Source organism: Falco cherrug, chromosome 17 (assembly GCF_023634085.1).
Source record: "Falco cherrug isolate bFalChe1 chromosome 17, bFalChe1.pri, whole genome shotgun sequence".
Lineage (NCBI taxonomy): Eukaryota > Metazoa > Chordata > Aves > Falconiformes > Falconidae > Falco > Falco cherrug.
The window spans coordinates 2,042,401-2,066,064 of record NC_073713.1 but is presented as its reverse complement, the minus strand read 5'-3'; the positions used below and the strand labels follow the sequence as shown (position 1 = coordinate 2,066,064).

Sequence of the window (23,664 nt, the reverse complement as noted above, 5' to 3'; positions counted from 1 at the left end):
GCTGAACCCATCCTGGGCTGGTCCTGGATTCCACATGGGGACCAGGGCAAGACTGATCCCGCAATTTCTTTTTAAAAAGATAGCTGGAAAGAAGATGGAATTGTTGCATGTCTAGATGCCTGAATACTTTTGAAAATCTAGCCCCAAATCACCTTTGAAAACAGCTACTGAATTTGCAGATTATGCTAGACATGTCATGCCAGGTTGTATATGCAAATTGCACTGGTAGTTTGCCGATGGACAAATTACACAGACAAGTTTCTCAGAAGCAGGTGCTGATTTTGAATGCTTCCATTTCAGCTGTGCAAAGATTTTCAAAGATGGTGAGCATGACGCATCTGGGATTGGATGTGTGAGCGCTCACATATGCCTGATTTTACATGTTTAAAACCAAAAAATTGAAAGCCAGTTTTGAAAACAGAAGCTTAATCCTTCTGTACTTGCAGTTTCCCTATCTGTGAAATGGGGATGGCGATAACACTTATCACCCTGCTGATGGCAAAGGAAGCTGCCAGAAATTTCTCTGTCTTCCTTACACTGCAGTGGGTGGCAGAACATTCACAGTTATTACAGGGCAATGTCTGTACTTGAAACCTTGTTCCTTTATAAGTAGCAAATCAGGGACATGGGCAACAGCATGGGCAGCAGGTACAGCAATAATTACAGCCTAATAATGGAATTGCACATTTCAGAACAAACAGGATGCACATATACACATGAAAGAAAAAACCTTCTTGATTAACACCCAAGAGGAAATGAAATTAGAGACACTAATCCAGATAACCAAATCGAGCAGTTCTAATGTGGGGTGGCAGTTAGCTAATGGTAACAACAGCAGCAAAGGACTATGAGCAGAACTCCACCCTGCGCCACAGTATTTAAAAACAAAATTGTTTCAAAGGCCACAAGCTTGCCGTGCATTTACACACCTGAGTAATCTCAATTAAAACCAATGAAACTATTCACGTGTTTGAACTTGAGTGACACGTTTGAATCCTTTGCCAGGTTGGCACCTAAATTCAGCCCAGTTTCCTCCTTGAACGTGGGGGCTGGCGGCAGAGCCTGTGGAAACCTGCGTGGTTCCTCACAGCACGCTGCTCAAAGGATGACGCTCCCGCTGCCTAGCGTGCTGCTGCAAGGCTCAGCTTTGCCTTAAACTTCCAAAGCCGCAGGGATGTTTGTACACTAGGCGTACCTTAAACTGCTCCTCAGCAGTGGAAACAACTCTGCCCAGACCTTGTGGGTTGTAGATGGGATGCCGCTAGGATTCCTGGATCGTTTTCTCACCAACCACTGCTAACAGTAACAAAAAGCTGTAGTTTTCAGGAATTTTCATTCCAACCAAAAACTTGTCTCTGCTTTGACGCGTACCTTGAAGCAAAGGGACAATTATCTAGTCACAACATTCAATCCCATTTGCATAATCTCATCTAAATTGTTCAACTGCTTCAAATACTTGTGTGATTAGAGAGATACTCCACAAATAAACTGACTGTATGTTCCTGACACTCAACACTAATGTGTTACAAGTAAGGAAAAGATAAAGCAGCATGGAAAAAGGGTTCCTTCCTTACAATTACTAACACCCAACCTATGAAACCACAGAATTTCATCTCTATCACTGAAATGAAAGTTTCATCAAAGGTCCTGTAAGACTTGGGGATATGCTGCAGCAAAATTGAAATGATATTTAGTAGGTGGAAGGTTGAGCTAGATGCCTAGAACAGTATCTAACTGCCACATAAGCGTACATTTTAGTGTTATTTATGGCCTGATGGCAAATCCAAATTACCCAGTACTGTAAAAGACCCTCCTTTTGTCCTCAGGCAAATACCTTATAATGCTTTCACACTTGCTGGGAGGTGTTTAATTTGCAGAGACACTGCGAATCAGTTAGCCAAGATTTTCCAAAGTGGTTGCTGACTTTCTTTAGGTAATCCATGTTGAACCTCTAAAAAGGGCTTGGTTTCCAGACACAGAAAAGCACTCAGGTTTCATAGTTAAGTTTCTTTTGGTGAGTCAGCCCTCATTTGCAAGGAAAAAAAAAAAAACCCAAAACCCAGCAGTACAACTTTCTCCTGTGTGCTAATATTTTTTTGGGGGGGGGGGGGGGTTAGCTTTTGGTGATCGGGGTTGGGGGGAATCATACCCTTTTTGTGGTCTATATACAACTCCTGTGCCCCGTCACTGTCATAGCTTGCACCTTTATAGGGGCTGCTGGACGGGCTGCTCTGCAGTGGCTCTCACTGCGTTTGCTCATTTGAGCTTCATGTTAGATTCGACAAGGTTTTCCGTTGACCTTTAGATGTCAGAAAGGGTGATAAACAGACCCTGGTAACTGTGTCCCCTCCACTGCCCCCCCACTCCCGCAGACGTAAGAGAAGGGTGTTAGGTGCTGGGCCTGGGTTGCATGCTTTGGCACACGCTACGCTCATCCCTTCCTGTATCTGTGTAACGCCACTGCCCGTCAGGAAGGACTGAAATGACGTCTCTGCCATCCTTCTCCCCTGGAACAAGCTGGTGACAAGAAGTATGTAAAATCCTTAAGCTGTTGCCCAGGGAAATCCTGTGACACCTCAGCAAGCTCCTAGTCCTACAGCTGAAAAGAGGCAGTGGCAGCAGCGATGGGGGAAATTTTTTCTCCATTTATCATGCAGACTGGTGGAGCAGAGACAAGGGGTGAATGGAGGAAGGAAAGATCATTAAGACATGGCAATTCTGTTCCTACGCTAAGGGATCTCTAAGCCCAAAAGATCCCAGTATCTGCTTCCAAATGTAGTTCTGTCAATCTGGCCTGAGGCTCCTGCAGCCCATTTTTGTGTCATCCTAAAAGACCTGTTCATTTTTTCCTGCCTGTCATCGCATTTCTGCTGGGTGGCTTTGGCTCTACCCTTTTAAAGTTCACTTTGCAGCAGATGGGCCTATTCTAAACACCAAACACAAGCAAAGAAATCAGCAGCTGGTCACAGGAGTTTCCTAGGAGAACATGAAAAGGATCGCAGCAGGCTGCCCAATGCCCTTGGTTAGGCTGACTCACACAAGAAGCCTGCTGAGACACGTTTCTTGGGCACTCAAGTCGCTAAGACACAGCCTAGGCTAAAATCACAGGGGTGATGCACTGGCAGAGGCTCCTCTCTGCACGATGCGCTTTCAGAGGAGTTAAAGGCTGTACAAATGATAGCTGTCATTTGGTAGGCACAAGGGAACCAAACATAACCCTGGTCACACCATGAACTTCTAACACGCCATTCTCACCCTTAGACTTCCCAAGGGCTTAAAGTCCTTTGATCCCGATGAGGATCAGCGGCTTTGGGGCAGGAAGTGGCAGAAGTCGGAAAGATACATCGACCCCCAAAGTCAGGGTCTGCATAGGGAGTTAAATCCTCTCTCAGAGATGGCATCTGATGAGCTGCTTTGGGAAACTGGATGATGAAATGGAGAACTCCTTTAAAAGGCTGACCTTCCCGTTTGCAAGTAGAAAATTTTACCTTAGGGAGAAAAGAGAAAATACCACAGGAGAATGGGACATGTTCCCCCTGCAAACTGCACTATTTTTATCAAATAAAAGTGAGAGTTAACGTACCCCCATACAGCTGGTTTCAGCTAAGGGGTTCCAGTTCTGCAACCCACCCTGCACAGGAGATCTCGTGTACGCAGAGACCACCTCTGAGAAGAGAGAGGGTTAAACAGGATAGACATGGATGCTCCTGGAGCACTGAACCTGTCATCACTGTAATACTGGAAAGAAAGAGCATCAGCTGTCCTGCGCCATCACAGCACAACCTATCTGCCCGCTGCAGGGAGCGTGCACGACTCAGGTCTCTGTGGACCCATCCTGACTCATCCCCTTCCCAGCCTGCTGCGCTTGGCTGACGTGTTTCATACCCAAATAATCAAGGGTACCTGGGGAGTCAGCTGCACCCGCGCTGCCTGGGAAAACATTATTACTTGCACCAGCTCTGGAAAGCCCTGTGAGGCCCCGGTGGTCCCCAGCACACAGCAGCCAGGCAGCGAGTAGCTGTGCTGCAGCACAGAGCTGGAGCCACTACTTTTTTATAAAAGACTCTGCGGTCCCCACATATAAATGTGCTGTGAACATGCGAGAAACACCAGAGTTTTTTAGTTTTCTCCCAGAGGCTTTGGTACTGACTTTTATTTACACACAGGCTCTTTGCATTCCCTTAATGGTGGTGGTGGTTTCATAGCAATGAAAGTCAGGTTGTTTTGGGCAAGATCCTCAGCTGGTGTGTATTAGTATCACTCCAACAATATAGATGGTGCTGGGCTGATTTACACTACTGGAAGGCTTTGCCTTTTAGAACACGAATGCATTTATGATACAGCTATACTACAAGAGGGGGGTCAAAGAAGACTGTAAAGGGAATATAAATGTGTCTTGTAAGGTGCAGCTGTAAGTTACATTTACTCCAAGGCTTGTTTCTGTTGCCCATGGTCTATGAACCAGATCCAATTCTTGTTTAGTTTGAGATTTCTTTGAATGGTGCCTGGGAGAAGTGACTGCAATTTATCCACTGCTAATATATTGTGATTTGACACTTGCTAGGACTTGGCAGCTACTCACAGAAAGAAATATTGATTGTGAAGAATAAATTCAATATAATAGTAGAACAAGGTAGCAGGACATCATTGACACCATTTACAGCCTGCAATTCTGGAGCACCCTTTGTCTCAAGTGGATGGCAAATGTTAATTAAGGTGCCCTCTCTGGCATCAAGCGACCTGATGTATTGTCTCATTTTGAATTTTTCTGTCTGTAAAATGGGAACAATACTTATTCCAAAGTAGCTGTTCATAACAGTGCCATTCTCATGCAGCTGTGAATTTCACCCATCAATCTAACTCGCTGTAACTATGGGTAACGACTGGGAGTAAAGGATTTTGGAGGCATTGCTGGGATCACTGCCTGTCAGCAGGGCTTGATACTGTCTGCTTCCTCATCTGGCCTTTCTCTATCCTCCTCTCTAGAGGTATTTGCTTTCTGGCTCCTGTTTAGATTGCCAGCTCCTAGAGCAGGGATGATGTTTTCCTTTTCTGTTTGCATAGAACAGGATAAAAACCGGGCTTCTACTCACTGGTGCCACACAAGGGAAGAACGATACTAGTGTTTCACGTCAGCACAAACTCAGGGCTTGAAATCTGCGTCATGAAACAGATTAAATCTCTCTTAATAAAATCAGGAACAGCTTAGAAGAAAGAGTACCACTTTATCTATTTCAGGTATTTCCAATGCCATTTTATACATCCCCCTTCACGCTCTGTAGAAATGTATCGAACATCTTGATCTCAGCCATTCATGAGAAGCACGTGCTGAAGGGCTTTGCTGAATCAGGCAATTAATGAGATTTGTGTCATGTAAGAACTTGCTATTTTTCATTAGGTAGAGCAGAAAGAAAATAGTCATTTTTTACAAATCAGGAGATGAAAAATCTCTCTGAAACACACCCGCCTCTACACTGGCAATTATTTCACAGTCACCGACCCCGAATGATTAATTCTGCACTATCATGAACTGCAGAGCCTAGCTAATACTACATGAAAGGGGGAAAAGTGGCACTTGCCTTGCGTTTGATAATACCAGAGGGGTGATGGGTGCGAGTAAAATACGGTTGAAACCTCTTTCGATGTCAGGCTATGGAAGGCCAGGGTGTTACCAGGGCTACCTATCTTTGGGCATTTCCAGCACAGAAGACAGATATCCCAACATTTACTCAGGGCTGCTCTTTGCTCAGCACCGTACAGAACCTTCTGCTAGCATTTTCGTGCGAATCTCCTGCTGACAGGGACTGGCCTGCGAGGTATTAGTGCTGGCAATGACAGGAGACTTCAGTCTCAAGGACTTGAATTTGGCGTCTAGGGAAAGCAGAGACATCAAACACATCTGTCACTCATCCAGGTTCCAGTTTATAATTGCTCGCTTTCTGTTTAAATTTTACGCTGCTGCTTGGTGGGTCACAGAAACCACTTGGCTCCTGACAGTACCTGTCAGGTTATTGTCATACTTGCACATGCAACTCTGCTCTCCATTCCAATCTTTATTCTTTTGGGAGTCTGTGTAAAAAAAAAACAAAACAGGGAGGCTTGAGGCTTCCCAGGGAATGGAGGAGCAATGGCTCCTGCTCCCTAGGTATGCGAGATCAACATCTCTTAGCTGCATACCACGAGTTGTGGGTACCCAGGAGTACCTTAAAAATGCAGCTTTTGCTGCTGGCTGGGACTTTTCAAAGCTTCAGGAGAACTGCTGGATGAGTGGGTTTGAAAGGGCAGCACCTGTGCCCTATAAACACAGACAAGAGGTACGAGATGTCTAAAACACTGTTTATGTAGCTTGTCAGCTGCTTTGTTGCAGCGACTTTAGCGGTTCCCTCAACCCATCCTATTATTTCTCTCTGTTGTTTTTCTCCCCTCCGTTTTACGCTGCTCTCTAGATTCAGCCTTTGTGCACGACCAGGCAGCATAGGATATGGCGGGGGACAGAATAATGCCAAGCAAAGCCAAGGCCTATTCTTTTCAGGTCTGTTTATATAGGGGGTGAGTAAGACACAGGCGCCGCGGTGCACCCCATTGTAATGCACAAAGCCTGCACCGAGTCTTGGTGATGGAATCCAAAATGCTGTCAGCTGCTAAACTACAGCTCTTTTGATGACTCTGCTTGTTGAGGATAATTAGACTGGTGCAGTACAGACACACACATGGATGTCTCTATTCTTTTTGCAGTTGCAGAGCACATGCTGTGAATCCACTATGAGCACCAGTTAAAACCTAGGGCAACGTTTTCAAGTGTGAGCAAGACTTAGGAGCCTAGGATTCACTTTCAAAGGTGACTTTAAAACACAAGTCTCATCAGGAGCCAGCAGGTTTAGCACTTGGCATTTAAAAGCACCAATTTTTATTCTTTTAAAAACTTTTACTCATGATCTTTCAAAAAGCAGCACTCCCCCAACTTCTGTCAGTGTATTTTTTTAGGAGGTCCCGAGGGCTGGCAGCATCCTTTAGGCATGGACTCTTGCATAGCAAAGTGGCAGCAGTAATCTAGGGGTAAACTTCCAGAAGACTTTATAAGGAAATGCTGCAGAATTCTGCAGAAACAGGCCAACACACTGCCACTGTCACCAACCCTCCAAGGGGGAAGAATAGTCAGCGTTTTATGCAAACAAGGCTCCATTCAAATCATTCATGCTGGATATCTGAAATCACGAGTTTCTCTAGCAAGTCTTTGTCTTGAGAATCTCATCAGTAAATTGAAACTGGCTCCTGACGGTAATATCAGGTCTGTGAAGTGCAAGAGGAAAAGGGACAGAAAAGGAAAAGACAAGACTGGTATCTGTATCACTTGAAACTGATAATGTAGCTTGAAAGGGAACTGCATAACGAAAGGTTGAGTTATTAACTGCTTGGATTTTTGACACAGAAGGCACAAAGTAATTTTTCAGGGTCTGTCAGTAACACGTGGGGTCTGGGTTGTGCTTTCTGAAGCTCCCCTCCTTCCTAGGTAGGATCAAGTTCAGGATCTTTGCTCTAAGACAAAAAAGTCATCAGAGAGACAGAAGCACAAGCTTGTCACCATGTAATTTTAATACCAGAACGAACTCAGTACTCAGGGACCAGGAAACTTGCTGACATCCCTTCAGTGTCTGCCAAAGCTAGATAGCCCTGAAAAACACATCTTAGGAATCCAGGGATTGCTATCTTCTGGCAGACTTGCCACCAAACCAGGAATTCACTGCATATGGTGATGCTATTTAGACATTTAAATATGAGATCCCAATGAAGCATGGTGCATGAAGGCACTATAAAGGTGTTTTGTTTTGGTTTTCTCCCCTGAACACACGCAAGCTTGCTTTCTGGGCAGCTAGCACTTACGCAGCAAGTATTGCAGTGACTTGCTGACCTTGGCTCTACTGTGAGCAGTCTTTGTACAGGGATGTTCTGTTCTCAAACCATTTTCCTGATGTTTGTGGCAGAAGCATTTTCTTTGTAGGTATCAGACTCGACTATCTGATTGTTCCACTTATCCCAACTATCAGATATGATTAATGGCAGTTATGTACACAGTATTCTGAATCACTGAGGTAATATGGAGTGCTACTGCTGCCATTACCATTTTAGAGTATGGTCTTATTACAGGAATGAATTCTTCAGCCCCTGATAAAAGAAGGTCTCTCTCCATTTGAAAATTTTATACAATGTCATGGAAACAGATACTCTACTTAGACCAGGTATCTAAGTCTTGTGGTTAAGCTAATAGACTGAAACTCTACAGATTTAGGTGCAAGTGCCAGCTGAACTACAAATTTGACGTATATATCTAAGTTTCTCTGTGCCTCACTTTCCAGGCTATACAGTGGCAATAAAGACCCCTCTACGTTTTATCACTTTACACCTTTAAAGTAAGGAACTGCCTCACAGAGATCTCCCCCACACCAAACGCAGTGGAGCCGCTGGCACATAACAGTCTGAATATTGCAGTAATCATCTCTCAGTCCCACAGCAGCAATCTGCAATAGCCAATTGAAAAAAAAATCCATATGCAGAGCAGCCATGGGACTCCATCCCAAATGTATGTTTGCTCAAGCCTTTCTCCAGTGCACCTTCCTGGCAGCTGCTAGCTCAATTGCAGTATCCATGTTCCGTTGCACTGTGCAGACCTGTTGGATCCCCTCCAGCACAGATGTACAAAATTGTTCAGAGGCCTCAGTGCTGAGCCTACGAATTGCAATACATGAACTAGACCAGTTAATTGCTCAAACTGTTGCTCAAGTTACAATGCAGAACCTCATCCGTTAAACCTCGGCATAGACAAAGAGCTGCACGCCTCACAACTTCTGACAAAAGCTTCAACAGGCACAGAGAAGGGGGGTGTGGGGTGTGGGGGTGTGCGTGTCACAGTAGGGAAAGCAGGTCTTGTCCGAGCATTCTGCCAAAAGGGTGCACCTCCAGCAAGTTCTTCCTTTCAGTATTTGTTGAGTGTAAACAGGTCACAAACGCTTCCTGCAAAGCTCCTACTTAAAACCATCCATCGCCCGACGGCCGATACGCAGTACTGGAAATGGAAGGATGTTGGTTAGGCGGCTCCTCTGCTGCACAGCCCGGCGGCTGTATCCAAGCACAGATCTCACTGTCTTGAACGATGAGCACAGCCAGAGCGTTACGGGAACCTTTTGCCTAAGCCCTTGCAGCTACAGCACTTGGATTTTCTATTCAGTAGCTGAAGATTTCCTCCAGTGCCATTAACAAACATGGAAATCTACTTTTGATGTAGCCCTCCTGAACTGTTGCTTCTAAGGACATTTCTATCCATCAACTTCTTCACTTGGGATGGGGTTTCCCTCTACACCCCGGGCCAAGTCACTGTAAATCATGAAAACCCTCCTAAAGCTTGGGCTTAAGTGGGACTTACAATGTTTGGGGCTGATCCTTTGTAGTAGGATGAATTTCAGCCAAGAATATTCACAGAAAACTAATACCCTGAAGGCAAGGCCGTGAAGGAACAGAAACCGCTTCAAAATCAACAGATTATCTGCAGCACTTTTTTTCCATGCAGTATTTTCCCCAAATCCAGCTCAAACCCTAGAGGAATGAGAGACTTCACAGCCTTTCTGTGCTGAAATACTGCTATGTTGCTAAGTCTGTTACTAAGCAAAACATGTTTTAGCAGCCTAGAAAACATTTTCAAAACACAAGAGAAGATTTTACTGTTTGTAAACCGGATCTGAGCTTCTTTTCTTTGAGTATAATGAAACTCTTAATACTCCTAAATTCTCGTAGTTACTGAGAAAGCAAATCAAAATCAGACTGGCTTGGTTCTATCCAGGTTCAGGGGAAATGTGGTACAGCTTTGTGAATTAACTCCTCTTTATGCCCATGAACACAGTTAAACCCAGGTGGTCTTTTGTGGGAGGGAGGAAGGAGGAAATGTGTAGTAGCCTAGGGGAAGTGGTAAAGCTGATTCATGGTAAACTGTACAATATTCCTGTCTATCCCATTTTTATGAGGGGGAAGTGACTGCAATTATGTCTAGCGTCAGCAGATCCACCCAGGAGCACAGCATCACACGTTGAACCAACAGTATGGACCTGTCTATAGAAGGCAGTCCCCCTTTTGAAAAGGCTGAGACGATGGAAAGGAACGTCAAGTTAGTTGTGGAAAGCTATGCCACCTGTGTGACGAACAGCGCTCATCTCTTTACGCTTGTCACGCAGAGATGGCAACCAAAAATGTGTGATGCCTCTAATTTTGGTGTGCTGTTTATGGACAGCGATTTACCCAGTGAGTAATGACAGGGGCCAGACAATTATCTTCATTATTTTAGGTCTGGATCGCTTCTGGGGCTTGAATTCAGAGCTCTGTGCGACTGAAGCAACATTTCAAATTTTATATATTTATATATTCATGCACATACGCACACTCAGAATTAAAACAAACAAAGCAGGATTTTTTTCTCATAGTGGAATTTTAACTTTCTGGTTTTCAGGATGTTTTGGAGGAGTTTAAATTCTGACATGAAACTTTTAAAACTGTGAATCACTGACCTCACATATTCTGGAGCCACACTGATTTCTGCACCACGCAGGCTAGAGGATTTTGACTGCTTGTCCCTGTATTAGTTCTAGTAATTTAAGTTTAGTCAAAGGCCTTCTTCCATCCTGAAAGAAACTGCAGTCCATCACTAAATTTTCCTATGTTTAGCATTTCACAGAGATACATGTTATGCATTGTTGTTGTTTTTTTAATTGCTTGTGCATGCATAATAGCTTTAAGTGATCCCCTGTGTTTTCAGTGGCCTGTAAACTCCATTGTGCTTCCCCTTCTATTTACTCTCAGGAAGACTATCCACACCTGCCTAGGGATTATCACACAAAAATGAGAGATGCTGGCAGTCAGATTAGATCTGTGGGTGCTGCCACTGGCCGCAGATCCATAACAAGACCAGGTACAATATTTTGGGGCAACTGGGAAATAATAGTTATGTGAAATCTCTTTCTAGAGGAAGCCTGTTCTTGTGTTTAGGCTCGAGGCACTGGGGATCTGGTTAGACCTTTGTGTGACCCCAGGTAAAATACTTGTCTTGGTGCCCAAACTGCAAAATGGAATCGTAACATCACCTTCACCTTCCTTCCTTGTCTAAATCAGAAACTACTTGGGATGGGAACAGCCTCCTCCTGTGTGACTAGACAGTACGTAATATAATGGGCTAATTGCAAAATAAAAAAATAATGATTGTGTGCTGACAAAAAAAAGCACCCATGAAATAGAACCGCTCTTCACGGTAATAGTCCAAAGTGATGATGACATACTACAGTGGTTTGAGCAATTGCCGTCCACAGGTAGATGCATCCAAGGTGGTTTGTATGTCACTGCATTACCATGTAATTAGAGTAGCGCTGCTGAATTGAAGCTGTTACTGGGAAGGAGGAAAAGAGACAGACAGTTTGTCCAGGAGCACACGACAGAGCTGCTCTTCCACCTGTGCTGACAAAGATTTTAGTGGGGGAGTGGGCAAAACCTCTGTGCTGTGGGGCACTCCCATCAGTGCAGCCCTGTTAATTTCAATAGCTGCTCTCAATTTGTCTTAGTTCAGAAAGGAAAGATAAGTCCTTCTTTGATGGACCCTTTATCCCCAGTCCCCCAGTAAACCATGCAGGATGGACAAATAAAAGCCTTGTTTAGTAATGCCTTGGTTTGAACAAAGGGTCCATGGCAGTTTTGCACTTGATACCTGAAACACAAATGCCTATGACATCCTCTCCTGGTTTCAGCCTGGCTCATTCCATTTTCTACCCTTAACTGAGCCAGTCTATACTAACCATCCAGGAATACTTGGAAATCATATTTAGTCTTTCACCTTTGCTTATTTTAGCATACACAGAGTGGAAGTGGTTTACTCAAAGTAACACTGAACCAGAAAAATACAATGAACATGAGAATCCTTAGCTCCTGTCAGCAGTCAAGCCCAGGATCATCCTGGCCATCTGAGCTCTTATTACTGTTATAAACATGGAGAAATATTATCAAATAATTAACGATTTCAGTTTTGAAGAGACAAAAGCTGACCTATCCATTGGTAGGGGTGTGAGGTACATGAAGTTACTCGACCTGAAATAGAAGCTGGAAGTTAGGCGATGTGAGTCCCCAGGATCTCAGTACTGTCTCAATACCACATCTGAGAACAGCACCTTGTGATCCTCAGGTAGCTCCTCTGTCTATTACCCTGACTTCAACAGTCCTCTCTGTCCCCTGCCCCAATCAGTTCCCACCCCCGGCTCTAACAAGAAGCCAGGAGGCCACCGATGCCAAGGCGATGGCATTTTGTGACATGCCTGACAGACTAGTCTGACAACTTGGAGCTTTTTTTTGCATAAACCATCCAAACAGATGGTCACCACTTTCATGTATCCGTCTGGCTGGTATCTGCACACAGGACCTACAGGCACAGATCTGAAATCTGAAATCCCCCGTTTGGCTGAATTCTGGGAGAAGACTCGAAAGGGCTTTACTGTAAGGCTACTTCTCAATACTGCCATTGGGAGACAGGGTGCTTTTACCTCCTTGGCAACTCTGTAATATCTTTCATTCGCACTTGCAGAGTAATATGCTGTCAGTTAAAAAGCAGCTTCTGGGAAGCAGTGACCTTTAGGGAATGTCCTTCTACCATGCGGTCCTCTCTCTCCCACTTCCGAACCTGTGCGCCATTCCATAGTGTACCCTTGGTGGCAGTACTTAGTTGTTTGGTTTTATTTCTGAATTTTAATGATGAATTATTTCCAGTATTTCCAGCAGGCTGGAACAGGGGCACTAATTGCTACTCCAGATTGGGAAAGTGGTCCCCCTCTCAGCAGACACCTGATTTGTCAAACAGGGTTATATCGCAGCATCTTGAATTTGGTATCAAGACAGTTTTACCCGTCTAGCTGGTTATATTTGCAGTAAGTAACTCTTTGCACTTGGGGATATTTTACCTCTTTCTCTGGCTTGCTCTCTGTGTTTAACCTTCCCTATCTTACATGATGACGCTTTGGGTCCATTTTTCCCAAATGTTAGTTTTCTCGGGCAAGAATCTGAACCACAGACTGTTCCTCAGCTAACAGTTAGGTAAGCCAGGGCTGACTGTCAGCCTTGATGGCACTGTTGTACAGGTAACGACTAGTTTCATTCATAGCATCAAGCTGTTTTTTTCTCTAGCTACACTGAAAGATGCACATCTGTTTTTCTAACCGAGCAGGGCATGAAGTCACCAGACTCCTACTACCTCCATTTGCATTCACTGTACATAAGTGCTGTACGCTGATTTCAATAGAAAGCTATAGATCATGACTGGCATAAGGAGTGTAAGGAGGACAACGGAAAATACACATTTGCTTTTCTGTACAGGCTAGTGGATCTGTGGTAATCTCATGAATCCACAGATGACAGCTGTCCTTAAAACTGCATGTGTGTATCTCTGCATTTATTAAAAAACTGCACAAAGACAGGCTGCAGAACCGCTGAGTTCTGACTATCAACAACAAAAGGAAAACTTAAACAGCTCAAGGAATCATCCAAATCCCCGCCGGTTTCATTTGCATCGTTAAAGCGTGCAGTCCCGCTTCAGGAGTCACTATGTTTAAAACTGGGAGAGTCATTATTAAGTATCAGTAGTTTGCTGCCTAATTAATTTAAAGCATAAGCACATGCAGGGAGATTACACCAGGGCACTGCTAAATTAGGCAAGAAGAAACTACTGCTCTGGACTACAGAAATTTTCTTCTATTGCTCTCCGTTTCTCTTCGGTTGACTTGTACGCGGGTTAACGCAAGCCTCCCGGCTGACCGAGCTAGCCAAAGCCACTGCGCCCAGGCTCCTCATTTTCAGAGCATCGGAACGGCAACTCTGATTGCAACGCGGGGGGGGGGGGGAGAGCAAAAAAATGCCTCCCTGGCGATCCCGAACTTTCCAGCGCTGCCTGCCGGGCGGTGCAGGCAGGCTGCTTCGGGCAGCGCCGAGGCCCTTCAGCATCCCCGCTCCCGCGGGGACGGCCCCGCTGCCCCCCGGGACGGCACCTGCCGGTCCCCGGCACCTCGCGCCCCCCCCGCCCCCGCGGGGCGCCGGGGCAGCGCTCCTGCCCGCCTGCAGCCGGGCGATGCCAGCCCGCGCATCCCTCGGGCCGCGCAGCATCCCCGGCCGCGCCGGACCGTCTCCGGGCGCGCATCCCCCGGGCGCTGCGCGGAGCATCCCCAGCAGCGCAGCCCCCCGCCGCCCCCGGGGCTGCCGCCGCCGCCCGGCGCTGGAGCAGCCGAGCAGAAAGGCGCCCGGGGCTTCTCGCCGCCGCCGAACGAAAAGGAGAAGAGCCGGGAGAAGAGCCGGGGGCCGCGGCCGCTTGGTGACTTACGCCCGGGCTTTGGGGAAGCCCATTGACAGCAGGATCTCCAGCGACGAGCCATGTTTGATGGTGCCCGCCCGGTGCTGCCGGTTCCGCCGGGGGATGACTTTGCTGTACAGCTCCTCCTTGGCAGCCATGGCGTGCGGTGCGGGCTGCCCGCGCTGGGCCATCACGCAGCCATCGCCGCCCGCGCAGGGCCATGCACACCCGCAGCGCCCAGCGCCCCGCCGGGGGCCGGGGCAGGGCCCTCCTCCGCGCCCGGCCCAGCGCGCCGCGCAGCAGAGCCGCGCAGTAGAGCCACGCAGCGCAGCCGCCCGGCCGCCGCCACACGTGCGCGCCCCGCGCAGCCCACGCCGCCGCCGCCGGTGGCTCCGCAGAGGCTCAGCGGGAGGCGAGCACCGGCCGCCCGCCCCCGCGCTTAAAGCCGCCCCCGGGCGGGCGGGCGCAGCCCCCGCCCCAGCCCCACGCCGCCCCCCGGGGCTCGGGGCGCCCACCCGCCGCGGGCGCGGCTCGGGGAATGACCCACGCAGTGGGCGCGCCGCAGAAAGCAGAAACGATGGCTTACTTTAAAAAACAAAAGCACGTGCACAAAACATTATTTTGCCTTTTTTTTTTTTTTTTTTTTTTTAAACCTCTGTGTCATATTGACCCCAGCACCCAGCAAGAGAGAGCGGAGGGCAGGTCGGGTGTTCTGCACCAAGCGCAGGGACCCCGGGCACTCTGGCCGCCACTTGACGCCGCTTTGATGTGGTTGCACTAGTGGTTAAACAAGAGAGGGAAAAAAAAAAGAGTTGCCATCCAAAATTTCCAGGCTCGATCTTGTGTTTCTGCATCCTCCTCAGCCCTCTCCAGGCCGTCCCTTGGAACATGTAGCCTCAGAGCATTGTCAGTTCCCGGGCAGGGACTGCTCTTCCTGCTGGAAAGCCCGCTGTGCCACAGCTCTGCTCCCATCCCCTGCTCCCCTCCCATGCCAAAGCTGCGTGTTCCTACGGGCTGGAGGTGACAAATACTGCTGCTTCTGTATGTCAGGTCAGGCTTCAGTTTGTCGTGTTTGGGCTGTAAACCAAGCGGTTTATCTGATAGCCCCCTCTGTTTCTTTCCTGACATCCCTGCTTCCCCCCTCTGCATTCCCCTTCACTTCTAAAGACAAGTAGATACCACTAGTGATCTTCCCCGAGCAGGCCTAGCTCGCAGGACTGTAGAGAACAGCGTGAAATTACAACCCTGCAAATAAATAAAAACCATTTAAACGCATTTTTTAAAAGTACAATAATTTGTGTTGGGGAAGGAAAGCAATGTTGTCAACGACGAATCTATCACTACGGTTATTACTATTAGCATTAGGGAAAACAAACAGCCTATTTCCATTTTGTTGTATCAATGAAGCCAGAGAAGGGAAGAAAAAATCCCCTCCCAGCGATCCGCTCGTTCCCCTCCCATGCCAGTTTATCTTCTGCCGCTTTATCCAAAGGCGTGATGAGAAACAGGCACACGCTGCAGGCAGCACTCCCGTGCGACACTGGGGTCTGTGTTCCCACCGGGACAACAGGCCGGCAAGTCATCCTCGAACTGGCCATGAAAATGAAAGCACCAGAAGGCCACTGCACAAAGCACCACTTGTTCATTTCTCAAAGTCACTTTTAACTCCTTTGATGTTGCTGAGGCACCGATTCTTTCGTTTACCCCCACTATTAATTGGCAAGAACTTCATTAAAGTCAGTGGGTGAAACGAAGAAGCGTTTAGTCATGGATTTCAGCCCTGTTAGACATTTTGCAACTGTGAAATCAGGATCAGGCACCCAATTTATCCCATTTTAACAGAAGAGGAGAGTTAATTATTATTAATAACAGTATTTGCACTGAGACGTGTATTGCCAGAGCCTCCAGTAGTGTTAGTCACTGGTGAGCTCACACCCAGCCATGCTGGGAGCACCACAAAGATACAGCTGGTTCTGGACCTGTGAAAGGGGAAGATGAAGATCCCAAATGAACACTGATCCCGCCCTCCCGCCTCCCAGACAAGCACTGCAGGCAATTCCCAGGAGATTCTGATCAATGAACAGGGATTTGCAGCCAGCAGGAATCTGTGAGGGTTGTTGTGTTTTGACTTAAGTCGATATGCTTCACTTATGCATGGTTTTTTGCTCCAGCTGTATTACTCAGTCAGGAAATAACAATAAAAATGTAATTTGCTATGGAAGTAGCTTCCAGGGACTTTGCCCAGATGAGAATCTCTTTCCTCTAGCTGTGACAGATTCACATGATCAATTAAAAAAAAATCATTATAGAAGTTACATTATTGAAGTTTTGTTGCTTTTTTTTTTTTTTTTTTTGCATTATTTTGCATTATCGAAGAATTGCTGCAATTAGCTCCACTGGAAGTGTCAGCGATGTTACAGCGGAACAGAAATAGGATGTTTACACATGTAGGCTAGCTGACTGTGTAATTCATAGCCCGTTGGTGAAACTGGTGGCAGACTGGCTTGAAAAAGCTTTTCAGGCCTGCTAGGAGAACCACATCACCTCCTTGTAACTTCAGTGAGCGCCTCTGCATTTGATCCGGCTGCGCTTTTTTATATTAAAACCCTTTCATTGGGAAGCAGTCCTTTTTATTCCTCCCAACAATTAAATATCTGCCTTGAAATAGTGCTTCCTCCCACCTTTTTTTATGATTGAAAGCTGAAAATGAAAGCTCTTTTAGTGATCAAATAGGAAAATGGGGGGAAAAAATGTAGAAAGCAAATTTTTAATAAAGCAAACACTCAGAAAATTTCAGTCCCCCAAATTAACAATAATTTTAGTGAAAAAACTGCAGTATATGAAAGGATTGTGCCCGTATGAAATCTGTGATACGCAGTTTATTTTGAAATGTTGACAGATTTTCACAGAAGACCTTTCTCTTTTTTTTTTTTCACATGGCCTTCCCTCTGCTGGCCTGATCCTAGAACTTTGTGTGTGTGCTTAAATTATTACTGCTAATCATTTTCCTGACTTTGGTGCAACAGCTTCTGCGCGCCCAAAGCCAGGCGAGTTCCTGCAGCAACAGGCTTGTCGTGTTCCCTCTGCCCTTCTACTATTTTCCTGAGTAAAATTCAAATATTATCCCTTTACCTACAGGAAAATGCATTCTTAGGGGATTATTTATATCACTTCCTTCAATGCAATACAGAATTAATTGGCGAGGGAGGGGGGGAGTGTTTAAAAAATGCCATGCTGGACTGCTATATACTTCAATAGGAAGAGGTCAGGCTCCTAAGGAATTTGAGCCAAATTTAGCTGTCTTCCCAGCCTGATGCTACCTCCTCGCGTTCGCATGCGAAGGGTTTATGCTCCAACAATGGAAACAGTCTGAAATAAACAGCACAACAGCAGGAAACAGAGCAGGGGGTTTTGCCTTCCTCCTTCCTCTTCCGTCCCTCTTTTTTTTTTTCTTTGGGTTTTTTTAAGTTTTTTTCTTTGTTTCCCAAATTTCCAAATGTCAGGAAACGGTGATTTATCACTGAAAGGAATGAACAGCTGCCTCACACTTGATTCAAAGCAGCATGAAAATTGAATCAAAATTATTAGTCAGAGTTTTTGCAAAGCTAAGACCAAAGAAACTTCAGCAAACTCCAGTCCATTTCCCTACGATGTAGCTGGTGATGGCTCTGCGGGCAGTGTCTTGTGATTGCTTGGGCTTTGTGTCATAACACCCCTCTGAGCGAGCTGGGAACAACTGCTGAGCCTTGGTGAAAGTGGAAGAACAACATTCCTGAGAGCAGCTTCGTTTTAAAGCCTAGGACACATTTGTCCAGGCATTTTACCTGTTGGGCCTCTGATAATTGAGCTGGAACGAACTTTTATTTGTGGGTCCATCCTGCGGGGATAGTTTCCTTCCTTTGCTAAGCATCCATCTGCCTAGGTACTTGCGTGAGCCTCCTCTTCTCTCATCACCACAATATTTGAGTCCCTCCAGAGTATTTAAAAATAGAAAGAGCAGCTGGTTTATAGGAGAACAGGATTCTATTTTGTCCAGAAGGCTGTGAAAGGACTTTTTCACCCTTTGCTATATCTACCTCACCCCAAACCTCTGCCCCGAGATTTGGGCTCTGGGGGGGTTCATTAGGGCTGCAGAGCACTCCCTAAGGACCAGGGATTTTTTATCCATCTCCAGCTTTTATTGCCTTGAGGCTGTAACTCCAAACTGCTGCAGACGTGGAGGTGTGGGGGTGGATTTGGGCCCCACTCTGGTCACAGCACTGTTGGCTTCATCAGAGAGCAGCTGGGGCTTGGGCTCAGAGGATCCAAGCTGGCCACAGGCACAGGAGAATTTGCTTTTCTAGCTTGGATTTCCTTCAAATTTGGAGTGTATTTTCCTCATTACAAACAAAATCCACTTTAATTTCATCATAATCCCTCCGTTTGTGCACAGAGCAGTGGAGTTGAGCAGGACCGTCAGGTAGGAGCCAAGAGGCAAAGTTTCCCGCAGATATTTCACTTTGAGAGTAGAGGACAGGAGATGACATCTAGTGCAGCTTGCCTAACTTTCAAAACCCAGTTCTCAATGTAAAAGAAAAATAAAATAACGTATGCGTTTTAAAACACTTTGCATTTAAAACAACAGTTTGGTTGGAAGGCATCAGGGGATTTTGTGTGGGGAAGGACTCCTGCTTTCTCACTGGATGTGCCCAGGAAATGATTTACTGCGCCAGCTCTTCTCCTCTGGAGCCCAGCTCTTTCAGGTCAGTGGCCCCGTGGCGTCAGGATGCTCAGGGTACGTGAGAGCACAGTGTGCCTGCCGGGAAGGATGGCAGCTTTGTTTGGCAGTCTTAGCAGAATGGCCTTTCATGGGTCTTTAAAAAATGAACAAACCACAGACGTAGGAGAAGTGAGTAGCTGAGGCTTTGGAAGAGTTTACCCTCTTACTTTGCAGACTTTACCCTCTCCTAACCTGTGTGGTACCGAGTTCTTTCACATATAATGACAAATAGTTGCAGGCAGCAAATCTTCCTTTTTGTTTGTTTCTGCTTGCGTACTTGCTTGTCACGGCAGCGCAGCTGACCGGGAGAAGTGCACGTGAAATGTGCTGTGAAAAATGCTTGCAGTCTCTGCTCAGTTGCATAGGTGGGATTTTCACAGGGAACTAAAGCCACCGATAAATTAGCATATTCGTATGAAATCCACTTACACTGGACTTTAGAAGCATGGTTAGCTAGTTCCTGCCGTGGTCTGCTCTCTGTGATCCCGGTCTCTGTTGGTGGAAGAAAAGTTGAGCAAACAAAAGATTAATAGACTCCCAGCTTCTAGCCCATGTGCAAGAAACATCTTTAGCATTGGCTATCTTATCTCTTGGATTTCACGGCTGTTTCTGCTGCACTTGTATGAATCTAGTTTATTACGGTGATTATTTATTTGCTTGGAAATGAGCCAAGAAATAACGAGATACAATAGAAAGCTGCTGGGATTTCCCAACTCCCACACACAGTAAAATATGCTGATCTGCAGGAGGTTGTACAAAGTCTGCAGCATTTCTGCAAAGGCCTTTCTTTTTGACTTTTGCTTTTGTTGTAATTATTATTTTTCATTGTGATTTGTTTAGCTGTGTTCCTGTATTGTTAACAGGGTCCTTGTCAGATTACTTCAAGAAAAATGCATTTGTTTGCCATAATATTGAAAAGGAAGGGAAGGGGCTGTTTATGGTCACTTGAAATCTTCCTAATTCTTTTGTAGAACTGTTCAAAAAGATATGAAGGTTGGTGATTTGGTTTAGTCTGAAAGACAGGCAATAACAAACTAAGACCAGTGGAGTGACGCTAAGGATTACTTTGATTCCTTTTCTCATTTTTCTTCAGTTATCTTTGCTTTTTAACTTTCCTCTCTTTGCGTATGGCAACAGCCTTTGAATGTAGAAGAAAGTGAAATTGCTTAAAAGCAAAAGTGAAAATGATTAATCAAGTTTCACAAAATTCATTGAAACAGAAATAATAAAACAGCAACAATTACAGAATGGTAGAGATAAGCAAAATTTGGAAAAAGTATTTCTAATGTAGTCATCAAGCATGCTTAGGAACATAAGAGACCAATTTTTAGTGTGTTTATGATAAGAATTTTATCTGGAAAACAGCACTTTAATAATGTGCAACTTTTTGTTACTGAAGAGGAGTGTTTTACAATCATGTCCATTATAGATACATTTATGTAGCTTGAGAGGAACCTAAAGATTTCAATATGAATGAACATCATCCAACATCCCCTTCAGCTGCAAGTGTTTGCAATTTATTTCATATTTAAATCTTCATTATATGAATGGCTAAAAGATAGAGGCTGTTCTCTAAATTAAATTCCACCGTATGTGACTCCATGTGCAACTCTTTGCAATCATTTATTAAAATGTTAACATTCCTACTTAGAGCATAAATTTACATGGTGCTTTGATTTCAGCTGCTACTGTCTTTATCTGACTGAACGGCGCAGCAAATTAAATATGCACAGTCAAAACTCTAATCTCTACTATTAATACTTAGCATAAACCTTGCTCTTGTCATCCACGAAAAGAGTAATTAAGATTTACCGGTTAAAGCCACAGTCCTAAAAGTGTACACATATGTTTAACTTTACTGCTCAGCGTAGCCTCATTGTGCTCGTAGCAATGAAATTAAGTCCATGCATCAGCATCTGCTGGACGGGGGCCCAAGGTAAGACTTGATGCCTTACTCAACACATCACATAAAAATACATGTGTTGCTTTGTCAGTGCTTTGTAGTTTTGTTTACCCAGCTCTGCCATTATGAAGTAGCTTGCAGTTGTATTATCCTACTTGTGTTTCTTGTTAGGATTTTGAGGGGTAAACAAGACAAGGCAAGCAAACAAGGAAAGAAAGGAGTTCCTGTTTGCAAGTAATTTCCCATCTGTTTCTCATTCTGTTTGACTCCAGGGAACACTTCCACACTGTATATACATCTCATTTTAAAGAAACACAAAGTCTGCTGAATGCTTTGAGCTTCCTACTTCTGAACTGGATTCCTGTTTCACTTGGATCTGTGTAGATGGCCCGCAGCCCTGCAGGAATCCTTGGTGTTACGCTGAGCTAAAAGCAGCCCTGGAGTAATTACACCCAAGCTTCAAGCTGCTGCCTAACAGAGGGGATACTCCCTGGTGCAGGCACTGACACATACTGCACACAGACCTGCTCAGAAATGGGAAAGAGTGGGAAATGGAGGTCTGATTGCAGGAGGGCTGGGCAGCCGGATCAGGAGGTGGCGGCCGGGGAGAGCTCGAGGGCTGCTGAGGGGTCTGCACTGAGCCACGGATGCTTTCAGCCCAGCAAACTAATCAGCTGTCGCCCCTTCATTTCTCTGCCTGGACAGATGCGCTACTTCAGTGAAAACGTGGTAATGAAACATGAGGGACTTTCATCTTCTGAGAAAGGGTTTCAGAGAATGGCTAGAGTTCACAGAGTACAGTCATCCTTTGGGTCTTTGGGAAGCGAGAAGGGATCCTGCAGAAATCCTCTTTACAACCTGAAAATAAATTTTAAAAAGGTGTTGTTTGACAAAGGGTTTTTGAATCATTCTGTAACATCATTAAGATGGAGAATTGCTGTGGTTGTGTTTGAAGTAGTGTCTGAAAGCTCATTATCACCATTAAATCTGGTAGGATTTCCCATATCAGCCTCTGAAATACTGAAGATAAAGTCCTAAGTGGGTAGATTCAGATTCCTGCTCTAGGGTCTAGTAACATTGTCTTTTTAGAGGCTTTCTGCCAAAGAGTAGCTGATGAAATAGTTGAATTTAAATGATCAAGAATATGGATAATTACAAATGTACCTTCATGCAGTCCAGATGAATTTAACCTTGGGTTTAAATGACAGCATTTGCTTTAGCTGGAGGCTGTGGCTGCAAGGATCTTGCACTCAGGCTGAGGTTGCAGTGTTGCTCACTCAAATGACCTCCTTGAACCCGTGTAAAGTAAGTGAGATTCTTCATGGGGCCAGGCAGCAGTACAAGGGGAAGGCGGAAAAGGCTCCACCATGAAATGACCCATCTCTTTAATGCCATTGTGCCCCAGGGTGTGAGCACAAACCTGTGAGCTGGGACTGAAAGCCTGTTGCTCTTTCCCTGTAACAGGCTGGATTTTGGTGCTGCACTTCCCTCTTGTGTTTGCTGGTAATACTGTATTTCCTCTCTGCCTGCTTGAAGACGCACAGAGCGCCTCGCACTCCTCAGGAGTGGCCCCCCAAATCCTGCTGAATGGTGAGCAGCTTTGGTTTAGCCTTCCTTGGTTTTCGTCTTTCCTAAGAGTCGCTGGATCAATTTTTTAATCGAATTATTTATTGAATAATTCCCCATGCCTTTTTTTTTAATTATTATTTCCCTTGAAGTGGGAGCCCTGTTTTTGTGCACTGAATATAGCATGAGGTAATGCTGGCCAGCTTGTATGACATATGGCTGAGGTCACAAGAAGCCATGTTGCCCTGGGACAGTGACATTTTGACATTTTTGTGAAAGTCCATGTAAGGGAACAGATATTTCTCCCAAGAGAGCAAGGTCCTGCCTGTCCTTTCACACTCCCGTCCATGGTGTTTAAACCAGCCTGTAAACAATGGCAAAATCAGGGTCTGGTCCCAGAACTGTTAAGTCTGAAGTGCGATTGTATACCCTGACTTCTTTTAGGTGAGAGATAAAGCAATGCGGTTTTCTATCAGCAGTTGTGTTCCAACACATTTTTCTAATTTTTGCTGTAAAGAGAAATCATGTAGTAGTAAAACCCCCAGATCTACAGTGACTCCAGTAAATTACTTCTCACCTGGATGAATGAGGATGGAGCTGTCTTAATTACAGTGAGACCAACAGTGGCTTTTCCCCTGGTTTTGCTGTTCCCAAGCTATTCGCCAGAGGTTAACGTCTCAGATGACCGATGCTCCCATGGAGCTCCGTTAGGGTAAGAAAGCATGGGGACCATCTTCTTGGCTCAGAAAACAGGTAGCTGAAGTTTTGTGGTGGCAGTTCCATGGCTGTGAAGGGAAGGGGAGGACCAGCAGCCAAATTCCTTCCTGGCACCTTCTGTGTGGGAGCATCCAAATATGCCCTCACACACCTCTGGAACAGTTCTGTTGCTGGAGCATATTTGTACCTAAACAAACAGTTCTGCGGTCAGGCAGCCTGCAGGACTGAGGGAGGAGAAGGACAAGGAGAAGCTAGGATTGAGAGGATTGAGCAGGGGGCTTTTGATGTATAGTCTCGTGCTGAGCAGTGTGGTAAGCCTGGGAGCGCAGGGAGCACAGAGCGCGCTGCAGAGACCTGGGTGCC

The 23,664-nt window shown here is 45.6% G+C and overlaps 1 protein-coding gene across 2 annotated transcripts in view; it reads right to left on the bottom strand.

Moving 5' to 3' along the window:
• The window catches only part of UBASH3B (ubiquitin associated and SH3 domain containing B), a 75,610-nt gene extending 60,709 nt beyond the window's left edge, over positions 1-14,901 (bottom strand). The window contains exon 1 of one of the 2 annotated variants that reach the window (XM_027806716.2): positions 14,387-14,901. In XM_027806716.2, coding sequence (XP_027662517.1) covers positions 14,387-14,438 — 52 coding nt within the window. In that variant the 5' untranslated portion in view covers positions 14,439-14,901. The remainder of the gene's footprint in view (positions 1-14,386) is intronic. The other variant, XM_005440206.4, reaches the window with a different exon arrangement.
• Between the last annotated feature and the right edge of the window lie 8,763 nt (positions 14,902-23,664).